This window comes from Coenobita brevimanus, chromosome 22 (genome assembly GCF_032717465.1).
Source record: "Coenobita brevimanus isolate Jiangsu-jjx chromosome 22, ASM3271746v2, whole genome shotgun sequence".
NCBI lineage: Eukaryota > Metazoa > Arthropoda > Malacostraca > Decapoda > Coenobitidae > Coenobita > Coenobita brevimanus.
The window spans coordinates 34,391,371-34,414,043 of record NC_136975.1 but is presented as its reverse complement, the minus strand read 5'-3'; the positions used below and the strand labels follow the sequence as shown (position 1 = coordinate 34,414,043).

The following is a 22,673-nucleotide window of genomic DNA, read 5'->3' as shown; positions in this document are numbered from 1 at the left end:
GTGCTGGACACCACCCAAGGGGAGTACTCTACTGTACACTGTACAAGTGCTCATTGTAACAGAAGGAGGTTATCCAGATGAAGTGCCTTCTGGCCGATGCTTCGCACATCAAAGTTCTTGTTCTGCTGAGCAAATGTGGTCACCCAAGGCCACTGGGTGGGCTTGGCAAGAACCCTAGCTGCCAAGCTAAAAGGCGCTACTTTTCCATGGGATTTGTAAATTGACCCATATCACTGTAATTCTCGTTAGATTTAAGGCAAAAGTGGTCATGGGTTATTTGGAGGTCAATCATCCCACATGTCAATGAATATCAATGCTGATTTTTATATGTTCATATATTAAATAATATGAGTGGTTTATTTACAATTTAATTGTTAAAAAAAAATAAAAATAAATAAATAAAAATTTTGTGAACTTGCACACTACCCAATTTACAAACTTCAGCAATGACATCTTACATCAACTCTTTCACATTCATCTATATCTATTGCCAGACACCTTTATCCCGTAAGGGATGGCCACAAACAAATTGTCTCTCTGTCGCCCTGTCCCCCGCCATTTCACAGCCCTGCTCCCAGCTCACACCTCCCTCTCTCATATACCTCTCCACTCCATCCCTCCATATCATCCTTGGCTTCCCCCTCCCTCTCTCCCACTCCACCTCACTCACATACACTCTCCTCATCAGTCTCTCATACTCCATCCTCTCCACATGGCCAAACCACTTAATTTGTTTCTTCTAACACTTCCTATTACATCCACATCCACACCACAATGCTCCTTCACTCCCTAATTTGTCAGTCTCTCTCTCCATGTGATTCCACATGCTCCTCTCAAATAACTCATTTCCACTGCTCTCAGTCTTGATTTCTGTCCCTCCAACAAAGTCCAAGCTTCACTTCCATATGTTACAGTTGATATCACAATACTGTCATGCAGTAACTTTTTCACTGACATGCTCGCTTCCTAGTTTCTTATCACTGCTTTCCAGGAACCAGCAACCTTTCTTCCTTGTTGTACCCTTTCAAACACTTCACCCACTAAACTTCCATCCTTACTCACCACATTACCCATGTACACACTCACATTATCCATTTCCTCCTCATCCATCATCACTGTACATTCACTGACTTCATTTCTCTCAAAAACAATAACTTTACCTTCTCGACATTCACTTTTATATTCTGTTTCTTACACACTCTCCTAAACTCATCCACCAAGCCTTGCAGCTCTCCTTCGTCTTCACTTAACAACACAGTATCATCTGCAAACAACAGTACTGTAAGTTTCCAAACACTGCCCTCTCTCATTAGGGCCACTCCAACATCCACTGCCCTACCTTCTATCTTGTTTATAACCCCATCCATATACAAAATGAACAACCATGGAGACATGACACATCCCTGTTTCAATCAAACCTTCAAGTAGAAAAATTCACTCAGCTCACTATCCACACGCAATGCAGCCTTAGCACTCTCATACATACTCTTCACGGCATTCAACAACTTCCCATCTACTCCATATATTCTTAATACTTTCCACAATCCTTGTCTATCCACCCTGTCATATGCTTTCTCCAAATTCATGAAGGCTGCATACAACTTCCTTCCTGTCTCTACAAACTTTTCCACTAAAGATCTAAGAATGAATATCTGATCTACACAACCTCTTCCCTTCCTAAAACCTCCCTGTTCTCCTCCAACTAATTCCTCAATTATTTCCCTAACCCTATCAATAAATATTCTACCTTAAAGTTTCTCTATTACACTAAGAAGACTAATGCCCCTACGATTACCACACACTTCTTTTTCCCCTTTTCCTTTGTACGGGGGAATAATTATACCTGACTTCCAATCCTTCGAGACTCTACCTTACTCCCAGGCCAATCTGCACATCTTCCACATCCATTCTACTACTATCTCTCCCCCATGCTTTGGCATTTCACCACACACTCCATCAATATCTGGGGCTTTCCCCATTTTGACTTTCTTCATTGTTTTCACAACTTCCATCCTACTAATTTCTTCCTCTCTTCCCACATCCCTCCTTCTCCCAGCCATTCCTCAACCACTTATATTTGCATTACTTTTATTCTCTATGTTCAACAATTCCTTAAAGTATTCTCTCCATCTCCTCACTTTTTCTCCTTTGCTCACTAGTAATCTACCATTTTTATCATTCACTCACCAACTAAATTCTCTGACACTCTATCTAACTCTCAATACCTCTTCCCAGAACATTTTCTTACATTCTCTCCACTTTACACTCAAATTCTTTCCAAATTCCTCATCCACTCTCTTACTCTCTCTTAAAAATCTTTTCACCTCTCTCTTCCTCTCTACATATAACTCTCTCTTCCGTCTCTCAATTTCTTCCACACCCGTTTCTCATCCACTCACTATATGCTTTCTTCTTTTGTGCTACAGCCTGTCTCACCTCTTCATTCCACCACGTTGTTCCTTGCACCCCATTTCGTTTTCTCTTCACTCCACACACCACATCACATGCTGCACAGATTTCTTCTGTGAATATCTTGCACACACCTTACACGTCCCCCATCTGCTTCAATCCATATGTACCTAATTGCTCCTCCACATCTCTCTCATATTTTGCTTTTCTTTCATCATCTTGTAACTTTCCACCCTCCTCGTATGAACTACTTCCTCCTGTCCTTCCCTCCTTCTATTTCTTCATTTCAATTGGACCTTGATTCTCACCACCACCAAGTTTTGGTCAGAAAGTCTACTCCCTCAACATCTATATGCTCTTGCATCCATTACACACCTGCTCATCCTATCATCCACACACACATAATTATTCACTGCCTTCCTTTCATTCAGTTCACCACCCACCCTTCTCATCATTCGCCATGTATACCTGTGGATCATCATGTGCCTGAAGAGGGTATTAGCTATCACCAATCCCGTTCTGGCACAAATGTCCACTAATGCACTGCCATTCTCATTCCTCTCTCCAGGCACACCCCACTCACCAAATACTCCATCCCCTTCACATTCCCTACTTTCCCATTAATATATCCAATCAATAACACTCTCTCATTCCTTTCAAACTTTTCCATGCACGCTTCCACATTTGTCCAGAACTCTTCTCTCACTCTGCTTACATGATCTTGCATTGACACATGCACACACACACACACATACACACACAATCGCCCACATTTGTAGTCCAACTTTCAATCTTACCCACACAACCCTTGAGCCAACTGATCCATACTCTCTTACATTCTCCTTCCATCTGTTACTCACAACAATACACACCCCTTCTTTTGCCGTCCCATTCTCACCTACTCCCACGCATATACCCCATCTGTACTCTCTGCTGTAATTATTGCAGGGAAAATTCACATGTTTGCTTCCTAGTTAATTTTTCATTTTTAGCTAATTTCATTCTCAACTTACTGAGGTGGTTTGGCCATGTGGAGAGGATGGAGGGTGAAAGACTGATGAAGAAAGTGTATGTGAGTGAGGTGGAGGGGAGAAGAGGGAGGGGGAGGCCGAGGATGAGATGGAGGGATGGGGTGGAGAGGTATATGAGAGAGGGGTGTGTGAGTTGGGAGAGGGGCAGTGAAATGGCGGGGGACAGGGCGACGTGGATGCGATTTGTTTGTGGCCACACCGAATGGGATTGAGGCGTCTGGCAATAGATAGATAGATAGAACTTGTTTTTATTTTCATACACAATATATCAACAGGTTCTCTAATGTTTGCTCTATTATGACCTCAAAAAGAATCTGCAAAGCTAAGAGTATGACTACCTTTCTGCAGTGGACATAAACACATTATGTATATAAATACTGAATATTCTCAGTTTTACAGGTAGAAATATTTTTCACAGCCAATACTATTTAGAAACTTGCTCAGACGTAGAATTTCATGAGTCTTCCATTGGCAATTTATGATTTTTAATATAACAAACAGTTCTCAAAAAAAAAAAAAAAAAAAAAAAAAAAAAAAAAAAAAAAAAAAATCTGGGAAGGCAAGACAACTGAGACAGCAGCCTTTGGTGACTTTCCTATGGTGATGAGAGAAGGTAGAGAGCTGCAGAATAGTGCATTTTTTGCATTCTGTGCCACTTACGTCCCACTAGATTACAAAGACACAAATTGCTTAAAATTATTTTCCCTTAAGACAGTTTAAATAAATGAAATTCAACACCTGCATTAAATTCCGCAAAAGGGTTAACAAGTTTATTAGCCATCAATATTACCAACTCACCAACTCTTAAATTCTAGACTGGTTCTACCTCTTCATAACTGACATCCTCAAGGTCACTATTGTCCCTGTACACATCATGCACCCACTTCTAAACATACCCTTGCCTGTGCATAGCGGGGATCATGTGAAGTACGGTGGTCATAACCTGAAGACTGCTGTTGCTGCACCTCTGCTGGGGATGTAACATATCCATATCCGTCTCCACGGCTATATGCACGTTCTCGCTCATCAGGCTCACACTGCACAAAAATGGGTCAAACACATTCAAAATACACAATTTATAACAATATAGAAATACAAAGATATTGGAGCTAACACAATTCAGAAATATGCATGAAATGTCTGGACCCCCAATACAGATCTCTATCAACTAAATAAGTTGCCTCTCTATAAGCTATGGTTCCCGAGTCAAGCAAAACTGGGTTCCAAGTAATACCTCCACTTGAATGAGAGTAAAATTGAATTAACTCTTCTGCAAGGAACAAAAGAAAACCCTCCTCTCCTGCAATACAGTGAAAGACATGCAAAGAAATTATATTTTGTTTACATCTTCATCTTCCGGTAGGTATTTAGTGTTAGTTACCATGTTTTGCTTTTATATAACTTTTTTTTCCACATCAGAGCCTCTCTTGTTGCTCTTCTCTCTTATCAGAGTGCTCTTGAATGCTTAAAGTTATCAAGTTCACCTTGAGATTCCTCTTTTCTGGACAAGGTGAATGCTTTGTGTTTTTTGTCTCCTTCTTTTCTCTGCCATTATTTCTGTCTGCTCACTTTGTGTAATATTTATTTTGTTTCCAGATGATAAAAGCATCTCAGCATTTCACTGTCAGTGGCTGACTAGCACGCAGATAGGTAAGTAGGCAAGGAGGGGATTGAAATGCTGTGTAGTGTAGTTGTTTTCTTATACGGTTTCAATCCTAATTTAACCAAACATGGTAAAAGGCTTGAGGGTCAGCCAAAGGGATTAAGTATTGTTTCTGAAAACATTAAGTACAGGGTAAGAGCTACAAGCCAAGTGTATTTACAAAGTTTTGATCCAATCGAAGCCAAAAATGGTTGAAGAGTTCAGAGAACAGCAGGAATGATAAGAGTTGATTTTGAGAACAATTAAAGTCTGTGCAATCAGTAAATATCAAAAGGCCACACCTCTTCTTGGCTGTACTTCTACGGCCGGCAGCGCTATCTATAACACGATTGATAATTTATAAGAATATTTGATTACACTCTTTACCAATTTTCGCTTCTTAACTTGTTTACAGTTTTCATCAACTTGTATTTCAGTTTCTCATGTGTCACTGATTACAATGATAATAACATCAGTGATCAGAAACTACAAAATAGTCTCAATGGACTGGGCAGTGATAACTTTTTTTTTCTAGTACACAAAGGCTTGAGGCTGGAGGTTAGGCGGCACGGCGCAGTGACTCAGAGGCTCTGACAGGGAGCAGTCATGGCGTCCTCCATCAATACCCCAACCTCTATCCCTGGTAGGCCAGCCAGTGCAGGAAGACTTGTCAGCCAAGCCAGGAATATTGTCCTCAACATCTTCAAGTATTTCGATAAGGACAAGAAAGAGCCAATAGCAGATGTGGTGAAGAAAACCTCTGAGGCAATGAAAGTTTCACAGCCTGTAACAAGATCAGACTCCAGAGCAAGAGAAGAGAAGATAAAGTAATAGAATCACCACTTTATCGGAAACGGTTGTCACCTGTACTTGGGAGAATTGATGACTTTGACAAGGATGCAATAAGAAGAGAAATTCTTGTCTTTTATGAAAGAGGAGAGCTGCTTACACTTGATTTATTGTTAGAAAGACTGAAAGAGCCACCAGTGGACTTTCATGGAGGAAAAAAAAGCCTGTGAACATTGCTGAAGAGTATGGCATTCAGACACAAGAAATATTGTGGCAGCAGAGCTACATTGATGAAGAGATCAGACATCATAGCTGCCAGAAACAAATTTCTAAGGGAACTTAAGACTAACAGATGCAGTGAAAATCCAAGACCAGAAATTCACCTCAATGAAACCTGGGTAAATCAAAATTGCAGCGTTGAACAGTGCTGGACGAACAAGGATGGTACAATTGGGCCTCACACAAAATCCGGCAGAGGTGGAAGATTCATCATTATCCATGCAGGAAGTTCTGAAGGCTTTGTTCCTGGTGCACTCTTAATGTTCAAGTCCAAGGTTGGTAATAAAGGAGATTACTATGATTCAATGACCAGCTATACATTCAAAAAATGGTTTTCGGAGCAACTTATTCCTAACATCCCTCCAAGATCATTAATTATCATGGACAACCCTCCCTATCACAACATGCAGCTGAACAAGGCACCTTCAGGAAAATCAAGAACAGGGGATATCATCAAGTGGTTAAGTGACAACAAAATTCCCCATGACTCCTTGCATACCAGAGCTGAACTTTATCAACTTGTTCAGCTTCACAAGAAAGCCAAGCTGCGCTATGAAATCGACGAACTTGCTGCTGCTGCAAGGCATAAAGTACACTGACCTCCACCATACTATTGCCAGTTTAACCCAACAGAACTTATATGGGCTCAAGTCAAAGAAGAAATAAAGAAGAAAAATTCAAATGACATGAAATTTATGAAGAATGTAGAAGAGGTTACACTACAAGCTATTTGATAATGTGACTAAAGATACCAGAAAAAATGCGCAGAACATGCAATGAAGATTAAAAAAGACTATAATAAGAAAGATATTGCTTTGAACAAATGTTTGAGTAATTTTCAATTGAACTAAGCCAGTCAGACAACAGCAGCACTGAAAGTGATGATAGTGAGTCCTAAATGAAGATCCCACACCTTAAAAAAAAAAAAAAAAAAAAAAAAAAAAAAAAAAAAAAAAAAAAAAGGGGGGTAGAGATGATCCGCCTCCACGTGGCGCACCCTGTAAACGTCATTATTGACGGCTAAATGGATCATAAAATTATTAACTGCAGCAAGCTGCCTTACCAAACACCAAACTGCTGACAGAGAGAGAGAGAGAGGAGGGGGTTAGGGAGGTATCTGACAGTGGTAATACACTTTTATTTACAACCTCATATTTCGTTTTCGTTTTCGTTTTCGTTTTTAAAGGCTCCAACATGCTTGCATGTGTCGGCCTTGGTCACCTAATGGCGGCTCTCCATGCTGCACGATCCATTGCAGCCTCCCTGTTCAGTCCCTTAACCCTAAGGTCACACTTAATGACCTCGTCCCATGTCTTTCTCGGTCTACCCCTCATAACCCCACCCCCAATATTAACACTTCTCACCTTCCTCACCCAACTATCATCCCCCATCCTCTCCACATGTCCAAACCACCTCAATCTACCTCTCCTCATCACAACACCAATACACTCCAGTCCCATCCTACCTCTCAACTCTTCCATTGTAAACCCAGCCCCTCCAGGCCTTGGACGCAGGGACGCACTGCACATCCACCTAATCATTGTCATTTCTGTACGTCTGAGCCGGCGAATGTCTTCCTCCTTCACTGCCCAGGTCTCACTGCCATACAGCATTACACTCCTAACACACGCTGCATACAAAGACCCCTTAGCACGTAGGGAGAGCCCCCTCAATGTCAGGAGAGGCAAGAGCTCCCTGAACTTCTTCCAACCACTTCTCACCCTAGCCACAGAGCTAGCTCCAGCCCCACCTCCAGCACACAACATGTCTCCTAAATAACAAAACTCTTCCACACACTCAAGAGATTCACCAGCAAGTTCAATTCTTTCACGTCTGACGATCTCCACCTGCTCACCCCGGCACGCCGTGCACATAAAATCAGCATTATCTCGCAGTCTACCTCTGATACCACTACATCTCTTATGCACCCATTTATCACACACACCGCACAAGATGGAATTACTTCCCACGCCCTTGTGGCAAACTGCACATGGCCACTCTCCCTCGTCTTTGACAGTACCGCCACCAACCCTAGATATCATCACTTTTGTTTTATCTGCATTTACCCTTAAACTCTTTTGCCCCATACCATCTCTCCACTTCCTAAACCTTTCCTCCGCCTCCCTTTCATTCTCTGCAATCAACACCAAATCATCAGCATACAACAACTCCCACGGGAGTCCGTTTCTAAAGTCACGTGAAAGGGCTTCAAGTACCATGATAAACAACATGGGACTCAAGACTGACCCCTGATGCACACCAACATTCACGGAAAACTCATCACTCAAATCTCCATTCACTCTCACCTGGGTGTGAGCACCCACATACATGGCCATAACCACCCTAACCAGCCACTCCTCCAAGCCAAGCTTTCTCATTGCCCACTTCACCACCTCTCTAGGGACTCTGTCAAAGGCCTTTTCCAAATCAACAAAAACAAAATAAAGATCCCTTCTCCTACCAATATATTTTTCCTGAAGCTGTCGAACAATGAATATGGCATCAGTGGTCCCCCTACCTGGCATAAACCCAAACTGCATCTCATCAATATTCACTCTTTCTCTAATCATACCTTCTAAAACTCTCTCCATTACCTTCATTATCTGATCTAAAAGCTTTATACCTCTATAATTCCCTCTTTCCAGGGCATCACCCTTCCCTTTATACACATTTACAATTACACTCTTCAGCCAATCATCTGGGACAACACACTCATAAATAATCCTATTTATCAGGTCAGTGACTAAACTCACCCCTATATCGCCTGAGGCCTTCAACATTTCGGCAGTCAACCCAGACACACCTGCTGCCTTCCCCACCCTCATCCTGCCTATTGCCTCACTCACAGTAGCAGTATCAATCAAAGGCCAAGGGCCAGACACTGGATCTGCTGGCTCCAAACCTTCCCTGTCCCAGTCAAACTCCTCATTCAACAACCGGTTATAATGCTCTCTCCATGCATCTTTAATATCCTCACTGTTCACCACTACCCTTCCTTCATCATTCTTCACACACTGCTCACCTATGATATCCCGATTATCCCTCTTCACCTGACCTGCCACCCTAAATATATTTTTCCTTTCCCCATGATTTAGGTTATCAAGTAATTGTCTCTGTGACTCAGACTTTGCCCTGTATACCTCTCTCCTAGCCCTACGCTTGGCAGCCAAATATTCCTCTTTGCTACCACCCTTCTTCCATTCCCTGAAAAGCCTTCTTTTCTCCTTAATTGCAGCTTCTACACCCTCATCCCACCATGAAGTTACTTTATGTCTTGGTGGTCCTCTTGTCCAGCCGCATGTTACATCAGTAACTCTCAAGAAATTGTTCTTGAGGGCTCTGTACTGTTCATTAACGCCTCTGTCTACAGCTCCCTGTTCAGCCACCACTCTCCTCAACTCGCTATAGAAGGCATCCCTTACTACTTGGTTTTTCAGCTTCCATATTTTCCTCCTAGGTACATAAGTCCTCTTTTTCATCATTTGTTCTTTAAGCACCATATCACAAATCAGTAGTTTGTGCTGCTGCACACACTCCTCACTTCCTATAACTTTAACATCCCTCACTAACCTCCTATCGGCCCTCCTAACCAGAAAATAATCTATCTGACTGCTATTTCCCCCAGACTCATACGTAATTAACCTACTGTCTCTTTTCCTAAAATATGTGTTGCACACAATCATGTCCGTTGCCTCCCCAAACTCGAGTATCCTTTCCCCTTCTGCATTCCTTAGACCATATGCACAGCCCCCATGCACTCCTTCATAACCTTGGGCTGCTTCACCTACATGACCATTTAAGTCCCCTCCCAAAATCACTATCTCATCATCCCGCATACCACCCACTACACGTATTAAATCATCCCAAAATCTATCTTTCTCTGATTCATCCAATCCTGCCTGTGGAGCATATGCCGATATAATCACAGCTATCTTTCTTCCCAACAGAATTTTCACAACCAATATCCTATCGCTTACTCTCAAAACATTCATAACATATTCCACCCATTTCTCCGCAACCATCACACCAACACCTCCATATCCATCTGTCCTCCCCTGCCAAAACAACTTATAGCAACAGTCCTTCCCAACAATCTTTCTGGCTGATCCACCCCTGTACCGGACTTCCTGCAAACACGCCACGTCCACCCACCTCCTACTGAATGCCTCGACGACTTCCCCTGCTCTTCCCCTCAAACTTCCCACATTCCATGAACCCACCCTCATCCCCATGGGTGATTTACTGTCCTCAGGCTTGCTTTGAAACCTTTTTTGTTTTGTCATCTTCAGTATTAATAAATGGGGACAGACACAGCACAGGTCCCACTCATCGCACAATCCCAGGTCCAGGCAATGGATCTGGGACCCCTAGCCCACCAGCTTACCAGTGGCTGTGGTAGTGGCCTCGAGGCACCCTGCCAGGACAGCTGCAGGGACACCCTCCAAGCGCGTCTTGGCACTGCAACTATCCCGCCATTATACACCCACTGATAGGGCAGCCTCCTGGGACGCTACTCCCAGGTTCGGGCCCCTCTCTATTGGGCGGAAGCGGCAGCCTGGGAACCGCAATGCCCTGTACCCTCTAGCACAGGCCCGAGCCCCATCTCGCCCTGGACTATGCTGGTCTACTCTCCATACTTAGAGACTCACGGTTTGTCTCACTGTGAAGAGGAACCTTTCACGAGTATACTGAGGGAAATTTGTACAAAAATAAATGCACATTTAAAGACATTAAAGCATCCTTTTAATGTGCAATGAATAATTGAAAGACGTTATCAGTGTCTTAGTCTGCTGTCAAGTAAGAGTATCCGACACTGCGGTACGAGAACATGTTACTTTATCCACAGCGGTGACGGGATGGGGCATGGCCTTTTGATACTTCCTGATTGAAGTGATTATAGTCAAAGGTCAAAATAACAGTACAGTGTCAGATTTTGACCCTTGTGTCTGAAAAAAAATAAATAAATAAAAAATAAATAAATGATTTTGATCTGATTTGGACCAAACTTGGTGGAAGAGATGTGGGTCAGCCATGGGACTAAACTATTGTTTTTTAAAAAAGAGGCCAACAGTCTACATCATACATCTCATTCTAAGCTCAACAAGCCAAATGTCAAGCTCACACGATTAGGTCAAACTTCAACCTAAGTGTATTGTGGTGCAACAATATTCAATGTCTGTCTGCATCTACAGTACTGTGGTTGTATGCAATAGTTTAACCTTCTTCCCAGTTTTGCTGCTTCCACTCTGTCTTCTTCTTTATTTATTTATTTATTTATTTTTTTTATAGCTCAGTAACTTTTTGCTTCTCTATTATTTTTTGCAGCTTTTTATACTGCCCAGCATGTTCTGAGTTTAGACACCATCAGACGCATGCCTCTTGGCTATGTCATTCACCATTTTGGGTTCAGGTGCATTCCCCAGAGTTGTTTTTGTGTCACCCCTGTACACTGCACTGGTGTACTGTGCTGTGCTATCATCGTAGTACTGTTTTGTTTTTCCAGTGAATGTATACTCAGTGTCAGGACCGTCATGAAGCCCTCTGTGACTGACCTTAACTCCCATGACACTCAGATGGAATTCACCCCTGCCACCAAGGTGGACACTGCTCTTGGAAAGGCGATGAGGACAATTTCCACTGCTAGTGATGAGGGTGGTGTCGCTGAGAAATGGGTCTGTCCTTTCTCAACTGACAATGGTGCCATACACGAAGCTCAGAGAGTTGTCTACATTGCAAGGTCAGTTGATAACACTATTTTTTTTTTTTAAATCTCCACAGGTTGACTTCTGTGCTGAATTTACCTATGGGAAAATCATGCTTGTCGCATCTGATGTCTCAGATGAGGAACTCTTACATCATCTTCATTGTCTCAGCTACTGTTCCTCCCAGCTGCTGGAGATCATTTGTCTCACAGTCAACTCCCATGGAGGTGAGGATTTGGTGGTAGCTCAGGTGGTGCAGCTCAAATTCAGGGGCTCCTTGCAGGAGCAGGTTATCTTTGGACATTCCTGCTTCTCTGTAGGGATCAATGTGTTTCCCATACTGAGACGTCATACATGCTATCGCTGTGGCCATGGAACAACCTCCGTCAAAAAGTTAGATGATCTCAGTGTAGTAGGTTCCACCCTTGCATGTCACCGCTGGGTGGTCCATATTCCAATGACCCCTACTGCTTTTTCTGCAGTGCTACACACCAGTTTGCTGATGAACCCCCATGGCCTTGCTGGTCCCAGCATCTGATGCAGTGTTCCTGCAACCTACCTTAACTGTCACAGAATCTGCCCTTACATCCTCACCCTCACCTCACAGTAATGCTGTGAGGTGAAGGTGAGGATGTACCACCTCTACCTGCTATGCTTAGAATGTCCTGTAGCTCCCAAGGGACTTTGAACTTTGTCTCAGAGTACTGGTGGGTAATTTCCAAGTTCAAAATACACTACTGTGTGGCTAATTTCCAAGCTTGTAGCCTAAACATCATACATATAACAGTACCTCCCAAGGTCTGTGGTAGCCAGGCACATACTATCATGATGATTATACTACCCAACCACAGTAATAATCATCCCTAAACACTATATAATATCCATACACATGGTTTTCTATATATCCTCTAACAATTATATATGCTCTGAAACTATCTTTTAACACTTAATTCTTTTTTCTTATTTGATCACTTCCTAGCACATTTAAAACTGTTCCGTTGTCCTTTAACCCTTGCTGAGCTACAGATCTCTATGAGGCACAATGAAGGTCTACATAGGCCATGCTGCAAGCTTCACTTGAAGTACAATTTACATAAGCTATAAAACCAGTAAAGAGCGCTTTGTAAGCACGTGACAAGTAAGCGAGCGAGAGCTGTATTATCAGTTTCCTTCCCGTATATCCATCACAGGATGAAAGTAAGAAACGCGGCATTTCCCCTGGATGATTTTCAGCTATTGATTAAAATTTGATTCACTCACTGAGTACTTGGGAGCACATGTTATGAAAAAAAAAAAAAAAAAAACTAAGCTCTTAATATAGGTCAGGGTTTGTTTCAGTAATATAGGTTCCCATGGTATGCGAGTGCTGGTGTAAAGTGAGGCACTGTAGCATTCATCACACGCACAATGCTAAATTCTACAATCTCCACTGCCAACCTGTTGTGTCGATGGAACTGAAACGATAAAGACTTGGTTATCGATGCGATGATTTGCACCACAAATGGGGTGTTTTTCCTTGGTGACTGCAACACCAAAACAGCAAAAATTTTAACGTAAAATTACAGGTGGACTCTCTGATATTTAACTGATAGAGTGGCAGTATTGTAACCAATGAGGTCTTGCCTAAGTGACGTATTTGCTGCTGCTACAAAGTTCGAATTGGGAAAAGTTGTCACAACCATCTCAGCATTTTTGCAGCACCTCGGTTTGGGTTATCTTTCCTAGAAGGGTAGTCAAGTCATACCCCATCTGCTCGTGGTGACCTCGCAGACACCCTGTTTTTTTCCATTTCTGTTCTTTGTGTTTTTTTTGGTTTTCTTTTTTCCTCCTAAATTATGGTGACACAAACGGGGGCGGCGCTACCCAGGTTTATCACAGGTAGTATTGTAAATACTTTTTGCTGTTGTTGTTGTCATTTTGTTTTGTTTTTTCTTCTCTTTTACCATGAGCAAACAACACCAATGCCCTCGCTGCAGTAGGTCTGTAGCAAAAAGTGCAAAAACACTGAAGTGCGCCTACTGCAGTGAGTGGGTTCATATAGCTTGGATGCAGGCGACTATCTATTTATGAAGAAGAGCCACCAGCTGGGCTTTCGCTGGCTGTGTAGCCAATGTGTTGCACCAGCAGATGAGATCTTGGCTGGTGGAGGAAGTAGCACCAAGCAGGAGTTTGAAGATAAAGTTATTGAGCCAATCTTTCAGGCAATTAGAGATGTTTCAAATAGACTGGAGGCACTAGAGACCAAGGTCTCATCACCCATGGCAGTCACGCAAGATCAGGCCAAGTCATTTGCGGATGCTGATTTACATATGTGGTGAATCAATATATTTTATCTCGCATGCAAAGGTAATTTTTTTTCCCCCCAAATGTCAGGACCAACTGCCTAGCCCCGGGCTCCTACGCTCCTCATGGGGCAATGTAGGATTGGACGATGGATGGATGGATGGAATTTTTTACATGCACTCATACAGCTTGTTTCATGCCCGAGCACATATTTCACATTGATCTGGTTGATTTTTGTAAGCTTATGTGGCAAAAAATAGGTATATGCCAAAATTTTCCTGTTTTTGTTCAGACACGATGGGTTACTATTATAGTATTTGACGGTCGATTGTGCGGTAACCATTAGGCCTATGGGACTGAGATTGGCATTTTCAGGTTTGTAAATTCAAGCTCTTCATATCAGTAAGAGAAAATTTGACCTCAGTGAAAGATGAAAAATCGATGCCTTTTTGTGGCTGGGAATTTGCGGACCTTAAGGGTTAATCAAGTTATAGTGCATTTGCTATATGAGCAAAAATATCAGGGACGAAGTGATCGATTGACTGCTTGAGATGGTTGCATTGGGTTGTGTCAACATACCTGTGACTGTCGTTCCCTTCCCATAATTGTTCGCAGTTTTTTATAAGCTCGCACTAACTCATCCCTGACACTGGTACGGTTAAGTGTCATTCAACACTGGTGGCTATTAAGGGGTTAATGGAAAACTGTACATTACTGTTTGTATCAATACTCTCCCTTTCACACATACACACAAGAATGAACAAAAGAATGAGCGCTAAATATACGGCTAACTTTAAGCCGCAGAACGACCTTACAAATTCAATTAATATTCCTCCAGTTTATGAATTTTTCTGACTATTTTCAGTGGTAAACTGTCTGTTGTTGCTGAAAAATTTCCCCTGTTAATATTATTATGCTCCTTAACCCCTTAATAGCCCCTGAAGGTAAACAATGCTTTACAATACCAGCGTCAGTAATGTCGTGTTAGCATGAATTACACAAAATTGCAAACAATTATAGGATGGGAGTGAAAGTCACTGCTATGTTTACATGACCCTATGCTACCATCTCAAGCAGTCAGGTGGTCACTTCATCCCAGATGTGTTCACCCACATGGCACACATACCGTAATTTTATGAATTCTTCTGCGAATCATGGCGAATCACAGGATGGGTTAAAAAAAAAAAAAAAAAAAAAAAAAAAAAAACATTGCCAAGTGCACCAGACAATTCTTTTCACATCTGTAAGAAAATGAAACTGATTTTAGAACTTTAAAAATACACCAGGAAACCATTTACTATGCTGGGTGGTAACCATATAACCAAATTTTGGCACCTGGTGGTTTAGTGGGTAATTACAGCACTCCAATCGGACTGAGCCGGTGAAGATTTATATCCAAGGGATGGTTGGAGTTATTGCTCATGTAATGCCACTCAGGGATGAGTGAGGCTGGTCATTCTCATCTTAAATGTCAGGAACAAATTGCCTAGCCCCAGGCTTCTACGCTTCTCATGGGGCAACGTAGAATTGGATGATGGATGGATGGATGAAAAATATTGTCCTGCAGCCGGCCAGGAAAGGATGCAAATTTCTGGATCCACGACCATTTAAGGGTTAATAAATCAATCCAACAGTACTTGTGACTTGTTTCCGCCAGAATAAATGTGATTTCGGACTATTCGGGCACCCCTTCACACCATATAGCCAGGACAATCAGGCTATCACAGTAGTTGAAAATGAAAAGAATGTGCTCTCACACCATGACAGGAAGGGAAATACGAAGGTAAGCATAAAAAGTATAACAGGGTACAGAAGATATCAACTGCATATTGTAACTGTGTACTAGTAATCCCTCTAATATCTGAACGCCCAATATCTGAACATCCCCACTAACCGGACATAATCGTCCCGGGATCCAATATTCGCAAATTGGTCCAAAAAAAAGCAAAAAATTCGAAAAAAATCTGACTTTTTTCACACTTGTAATTTGAAATTGCCACGTGGCGCCGAACAGCTGTTACACCATGGTCCCTTCACCCCTTCCTTCCTCCCCCCTCCCCTCTCCCCTGTCAGGGTTGCCATTTGGTATTTTTCATTACCAAGTGTGGGCCAATTCAGTAATGAAAAATTCGTTTGGTAATGAATCAGAATAATGCATTACCAAATGGATTTTTCACATGTATGAGGATACACAGGATGGAGATGGTGAATTGTTTGCTCTCTCTGATTAATCTGCTACCCTACATAGCGTGAAAATAATCAACATGGTGTTAATTATAAGGAGAGTGATTACATGTAAGTAATCCCTCCAATATCCGACGTAATAGAGCCATAGGCAGGTCCGGATACTGGTCCTGTCCGGATATTGGGCCCCAGCTTATGAACTTGTACTTATGGACCCTAACTCAGAGAAACACCTATACAACTCCCTCTGGACATGCATAGCACCTATTTAAGACCTAAATCACACCAATAAGGCACATAAATGACTGAAATAAATGCAAAAGAAGCATAAAATGAGGGTTTAGAAGTAGGTTCATACAATATTAAACATTCTGGTTACTGGCCCCTGGACTGGTACTTATGGACCCTAACCTAGCCTAACTCAGAAAAACACCTTCCTACTGCACATGCATAGCTCCTAACACCCTATTCACACCAATAAAGGACATTCAAGAGTGGAATGAGGTGTTTGAGGTAAGTATAGTATGGAAAAATGTACAGTATGAAACATTCTGCCTACTTACAGCAAGTCCATGGCCACCTCGATGAATAACCGCCTCCTCTCGGACTCTGACAGTAAGAAGGATTTCCTGAAGCACTTCCAGTACACTGTTCACGAAGTCTTGCACTGAACTTAGTCAATCGCACTCAGAAGTCTATTCTCTTCACAGCGCGCACTCTTGTCTAACTAATGCTCCATTGTAACTTGCTAAGTGTTGCACTCTGCACTTTAACTTTTCCCATTCTTCTAATAATTTTCTAAAGCAAAAACAAACAAGTCTATTTACGTTAAATTTTGTTCCAAATTAGTCTTTTCACTCACAACTGTAAATCCTTAACACAATGCATTGTTTTTTTCACTGCACAACACTGTAAATTCCCATGTGGTCTAGTGGAGAAGTTCTTGCTGTTTATTCATTGTCAGAGTCCGAGAGTATCACTGGCAGGTGACCTAAGGGTGCGTCGCTGGGTCGTGGTGATGGCGTACCCACTGCAGACGACTCTGAAGACAGACGCAAACTCATGTCGTGCGGTGACTCCACCGTGGCTGATGTGCTGGGTTGTGGCTTGGAGCATGAGGGCCTGTCTTGGGGAGGCAACGAAGTGGAGCCAGGGCTGGGCACAGCGGGGGTCACGGGCCTGAAAAAACTGTCAATGGTTGATTGACGCAAGGACCGACGATTCTGACAATTGATGATGCGCTGCCTAAAAGCATGCACTTCCTCCACAAGTTCCAAGGGCCCCATCTCCCTGTCGCAGTCCAAGTGTTCCAGGTAGTCTAGGACGAACTCTAAGTGTTCCCGGAGTGCGTACGTATCCGTGCATGGAAGTCGTCCAAGTCAAACCCTAGAAAACCATACTCCACATCCGTTCTGAGATGCAGACGAGACCAACCATTTTCCAGAGTCTTCACAGGGACTTCCTTCCATGCACTAGCCCAGTTGTAGAGTGCAGACTTGATGTTGTAGCGGCGAAGGTTTTCCAAAGTCCGCTGGCCTCGTGTGTCCCGTCCCTCCCTGCGCTCGTCCTCGTCTTCAAGAACAACCATCACCTCATCCAGGAACTTCCGGCGGTATAGGCGCTTTGTTGCCACGATCACTCCTTGGTCCATTGGTTGGATGAGAGCAGTCGTATTAGGTGGCAGAAACATGCACCTAATCCGGCCATTCTCAGCCACCAAGTCCTTGTCGCACAGGTGGGCAGGTGCATGGTCGAGGAGAAGGAGGGCTTTTACCTGGTCGTGTGGGATTCCCAGTGTCTTCGTCTGGTAATTGATGACCTCCTTGACGAAGTGGCGGTGGAACCAGTCTTTGAAGATCAGGGCTGTAAACCATGCCTTCAAAGAATGGTACCAGACGACAGGAAGGACATCCAACACCCCACAAAGACACCGAGGCTGCTTTGCACGGCCAACAACAACGGGCTTAAGCCAGTGCATGCCATTAGCATTGGTACAACACAAAGCAGATATCCGTTCCTTGGAGAGCTTGCGGCCAGGTACACGCTTCTCCGTCTCCTCGGCTAGAGTGTTCGTTGGCAAAGAGCGATAGAATAAACCAGTTTCGTCAGCATTGTTGACTTGACCGAGAGTGAGGCCCTCCCTGTCAATCAAGCCCTTCACCTTGTGCCGAAACTCATCAACTCCATCCTCGTTAGCGTCCAAAGCTTCGCCATGAGCTTTACGGTTGGTAAGGCCATGCCGTAACTTGAATGCAAAGAGCCAACCCTCGGATGCCTTGAAGTCTAGGGCGTCGTGAAGCCTGGCAAACTTCTCAGCAGCAACCTTCAGCTCCATACCATGTACCATCACACCAGCAGCACGTTGCTGTCGATACCAAATCAACATGGAGCGGTCGATTTCAGCAAACTTGGGAGTAAACATCACCTTCCTCTCCACGTTGCGTTTGCTTCTCGATGAGAAGTCAGCCGTGTACTGCATGAGTTTGTCTCGGGATCTCTTAATATCGAACAAAGTAGATCGGGCCAGGCTGAACTCGCGGAGGATGCGGGAAGAAGACCACCCCGCATCTACTTTTTCCAATATCTCCCATTTCTTCTCCAGAGTCAACACCACTCTCTTCCTCTTCTCAGGTGGCAGGGCCATCATCACACACACTAATAGGAGGCCCGAGAGCAGCAGGAGTGCCTGCAGCAGGTAAGGCACCACCACAAAAGCGAGCACGTGGGCAGCCATAACGACAAGCGTGTACTCGCGGCGAGAGACAGGCAGAAAGTGGGGAGGATGCAGCAGCGCTCTATCGGACGTCGGAGGAATGACGCACCACAACAATGCTGTCCCATGCCGCGCGCGGCAAGTTCAAATTACGGGCGGGAAAAATTCTTCTTCTTCTTCTTCTCTCTCTCTCTCTCTCTCTCTCTCTCTCTCTCTCTTTTTTTTTGGGGGGGGGGGGGGGGGGACGACCATTTTGGGAATGTTGGATCCCGGGATGATTATGTCCAGATATTGGGCGTTCGGATGATAGAGGGATTACTTTCCACTTGCATATATAATTAGTGAAGGATAAATGCTAACTTTACGAATTTGGTAATGAAAAGTTAAATTTGGTAATGAAAGTTGAGGAGATTGGTAATGTGGCCATTGTGATCTGGCAACTCTGTTACCCTGCCATCATCAACAGTCACAGCCTAACTCCAATCGAGAGCAGATGCTTATAGCAGTGCAAGCCTCAGGTGCTCATTTTTTGTGAATAAACAGTGAATAAACTGCAATACCTCACCACTAGAACACACGGGAATTTACAGTGTTGTGCAGTGTTAAGAAATTAGAATTTAGAGTGCAGAGGATTAACTGTGGACTGCAAACTGGCGGTTCAAACCAGTCCAGGAGCCAGGGACTTATAAGTACCCAGAATGTTTAATATTGTATAAACTCACCTCTAAAACCTCATTTTGTGCTTCTTTTGCATTTATTTCAGTCTTTTATTTCCCTTATTGGTGTGATTTGGGTCTTACATAGGTGCAATGCATGTCCAGAGGGAGTTGTATAGGTGTTTTTCTGAGTTAGGGTCCATAAGTACAAGTCCAGGAGGCTGGGGCCCAATATCCGGACAGGATCACTATCCGGACATGACTTTGGCTCTATTACATCGGATATTGGAGGGATTACTGTACTTAAAAACATGACTTTATAAGTTAACAGATTTTTATCTCTTCTACAAACACACTGAATCACCTCCACAATATTAATGTTACCATACAAAAAGCATGATAAATGAACATATTTTGTGATGAATATTCAGAATGAATGAAATGCAGTAAAATTTCAGTAGCAAGTGTTAATAAAACATTCTGAGAGCCTATATTTGGAAATCTATTTACATCACATTACTGCCTACCCAACTCAAACATCTCTCAACTTTCTTTTAAAGCCAAGTTGCAATAGTTACCAGCATATTCTACAATTTCACTTCAGATGGTAAAGAATATTAAAATTATGAAAGAACCAAAAACTTAGAATTACTCACCCATCGCTGGTCATGCTGGTCTTGACTATGACGGCTGAAGCAACATGTGCACCCGGCAAAAGAGGTAAGGGGGTAGTGGCCAGAGGGGAGGGAATATGGTAAGAGAGAGAGAATCAAGTTAATGTCTTGAATAACTTTTCAACAACATAAAACTGGACAAATAGTAACTGATCTGCATATAATAAATATAAATAACTTATCTGCATATAAATCATGATGTAGAACTACATTATGAACTAAGATCACTCTGTATGGATTTGTAATATTTTCTCCAAAATATCTACTATGTCCTCAGGGAATTCCTTCAATACAATTTAAGCATACAAAACTGAATTGTAACATCACTGACACATACTACGTTATGCACTCCTAACTGCAACTGAATTAAAATATCCTCTCCAAAACAAAGATTTATTCAACTAAAGATGAAACCTTGAGTTTCCTAACACCTGTTACACATTAATGCAGAGATGTAAGGAAAATATCTCCACACAACCAAAGGTCAAAGAAAAATGTGCTGTATCTAAGATGTTCCTTGGCTTGTTCAGCTTGTCTGTTTGCTGAGTCATTATTTGTGACAGCCAAGTGTATATATGTTTTCAAGAGGAGTGAGTCATGGGGAGGAAAAAAACGTAAACACTGTTTGGATAGGACACCCAGTAAGATGTCTCCATGATGACCCCCAATACTGTACAAAAAACTAAAGAAACTTGCTGCATCTCTCTCTCTCTCTCTCTCTCCCCAGCAAACATACCATAAGGAATAATTCTCTCTTCTCTCTCTGGCTAACACAGCATAAGGAATAATCTGATAATTCTCTCTCTCTCTCCAGCTAACATACCATAAAGAATAATCTAATAATTCTCACCATAAAGAATAATCTAATAATTCTCTCACTCTTTTTTTTTTTCCTCTCTCTCTCTCTCTCTCTCTCTCTCTCATATTCTGGTTACTGTTCTAAATTCTCTATTTACAGACCTCTCCCAGTAAAGTGGGCATGCAGCACTTGCCTAGTTACACACTCTCACTCCATTTTTGTTTAACTCTATAATGTATGAGTAACTATTTCATTAATAGGTATGCAGTTGTTCAACTCTGAAACTCTCCCTTTTTCTGTCTTTACTACTGCTGATAATCTCCAGTCATATACAAGAAGTGTCCAGCATCTCAAAATTAACATCTCTTAAATTAACCCATGGATTGCAAGCCACAGCTCAGGCTGGGTAGCGTTGCATTGCAAGCCACAGCTCAGGCTGTGCTGGCTGTGCATCACCGTTAAATACTCCACCCCTACGCAGACTTACACATGGCGCTATGCATATATATAGAGAGAGAGATTTTTTTTCTTTTCACTAGATGAAGCTCTGGATGATTATCTTCAAGTTTATAATAAATAAAAACTTTTTTATTCATTTTTCACTACTCCCCCACGTAAACTTATGCATGGCCCAACGCAAACACAGAGAAAGAGGGAGAGAGAAAGAGAGAGAGAGAGAGAGAGAAAGAGAGAGAGAGAGAGAGAGAGAATTATATTTTTTTTAACAGATGATGCATTTGTCTTCTTAGTGTAATAGGAAAAGCATACAGTAGAATACTTATTGACAAAGTTAGGGAAATAACAGTGGAATTAGTTGGAGAAGAACAGGGAGGCTTTAGGAAGGGAAGAGGTTGTGTAGATCAGATATTCATTCTTAGATCTCTAGTGGAAAAGTTTCTAGAGAAGGGAAAGAAGTTGTCTGCGGTTTTCATGGATTTGTAGAAAGCATATGACAGGGTGGATACACAAGGACTGTGGAAAGTATTAACAATATACAGAGTAGATGGGAAGTTGTTCAATGCTGTGAAGAGTATGTACGAGGGTGCTAAGGCTGCAGTGCGTGTGGATAGTGAACTGAGTGAGTTTTTCTATTTGAAGGTTGGGTTGAAACAGGGATGTGTCATGTTTTCATGGTTGTTCAATTTGTATATGGATGGGGTTATAAAAGAGATACAAGGTAGGGCAGTGGATGTTGGAGTGGCCCTGATGAGCGAGGGCAGTGTTTGGAAACTGTACTGCTGTTTGCAGATGATACTGTGTTGTTAAGTGAAGACGAAGGGAAGTTGCAAGGCTTGGTGGATGAGTCTGGGAAAGTGTGTAAGAAACGGAATTTAACCCCTAGGGTACGCAATTCTCCAGCCTTGACTGCCCCCCAGGACACAAAAACAGGCCTATTTTTTTACTTTCTCAAAGGTTAAAAGTTTTATGCCCGATTTATAGAGCATGAATTTACACACCTGAAAATGCAAACTCCACCCTCCTAGTCCCAATAATTACCGAGCTGTGGCCGGT

General features: G+C 42.6%; 1 protein-coding gene across 3 annotated transcripts in view; it reads right to left on the bottom strand.

Moving 5' to 3' along the window:
* Positions 1 to 22,673, bottom strand: part of LOC145392515 (uncharacterized) — a 356,359-nt gene that overhangs the window by 49,259 nt on the left and 284,427 nt on the right. For all 3 annotated transcript variants that reach the window (XM_080266909.1, XM_080266907.1, XM_080266908.1), the window contains 2 exons: positions 20,345 to 20,378; positions 4,337 to 4,477 (listed from right to left, as the gene is read on the bottom strand). In XM_080266909.1, coding sequence (XP_080123035.1) covers positions 4,337 to 4,477; positions 20,345 to 20,378 — 175 coding nt within the window. The remainder of the gene's footprint in view (positions 1 to 4,336; positions 4,478 to 20,344; positions 20,379 to 22,673) is intronic.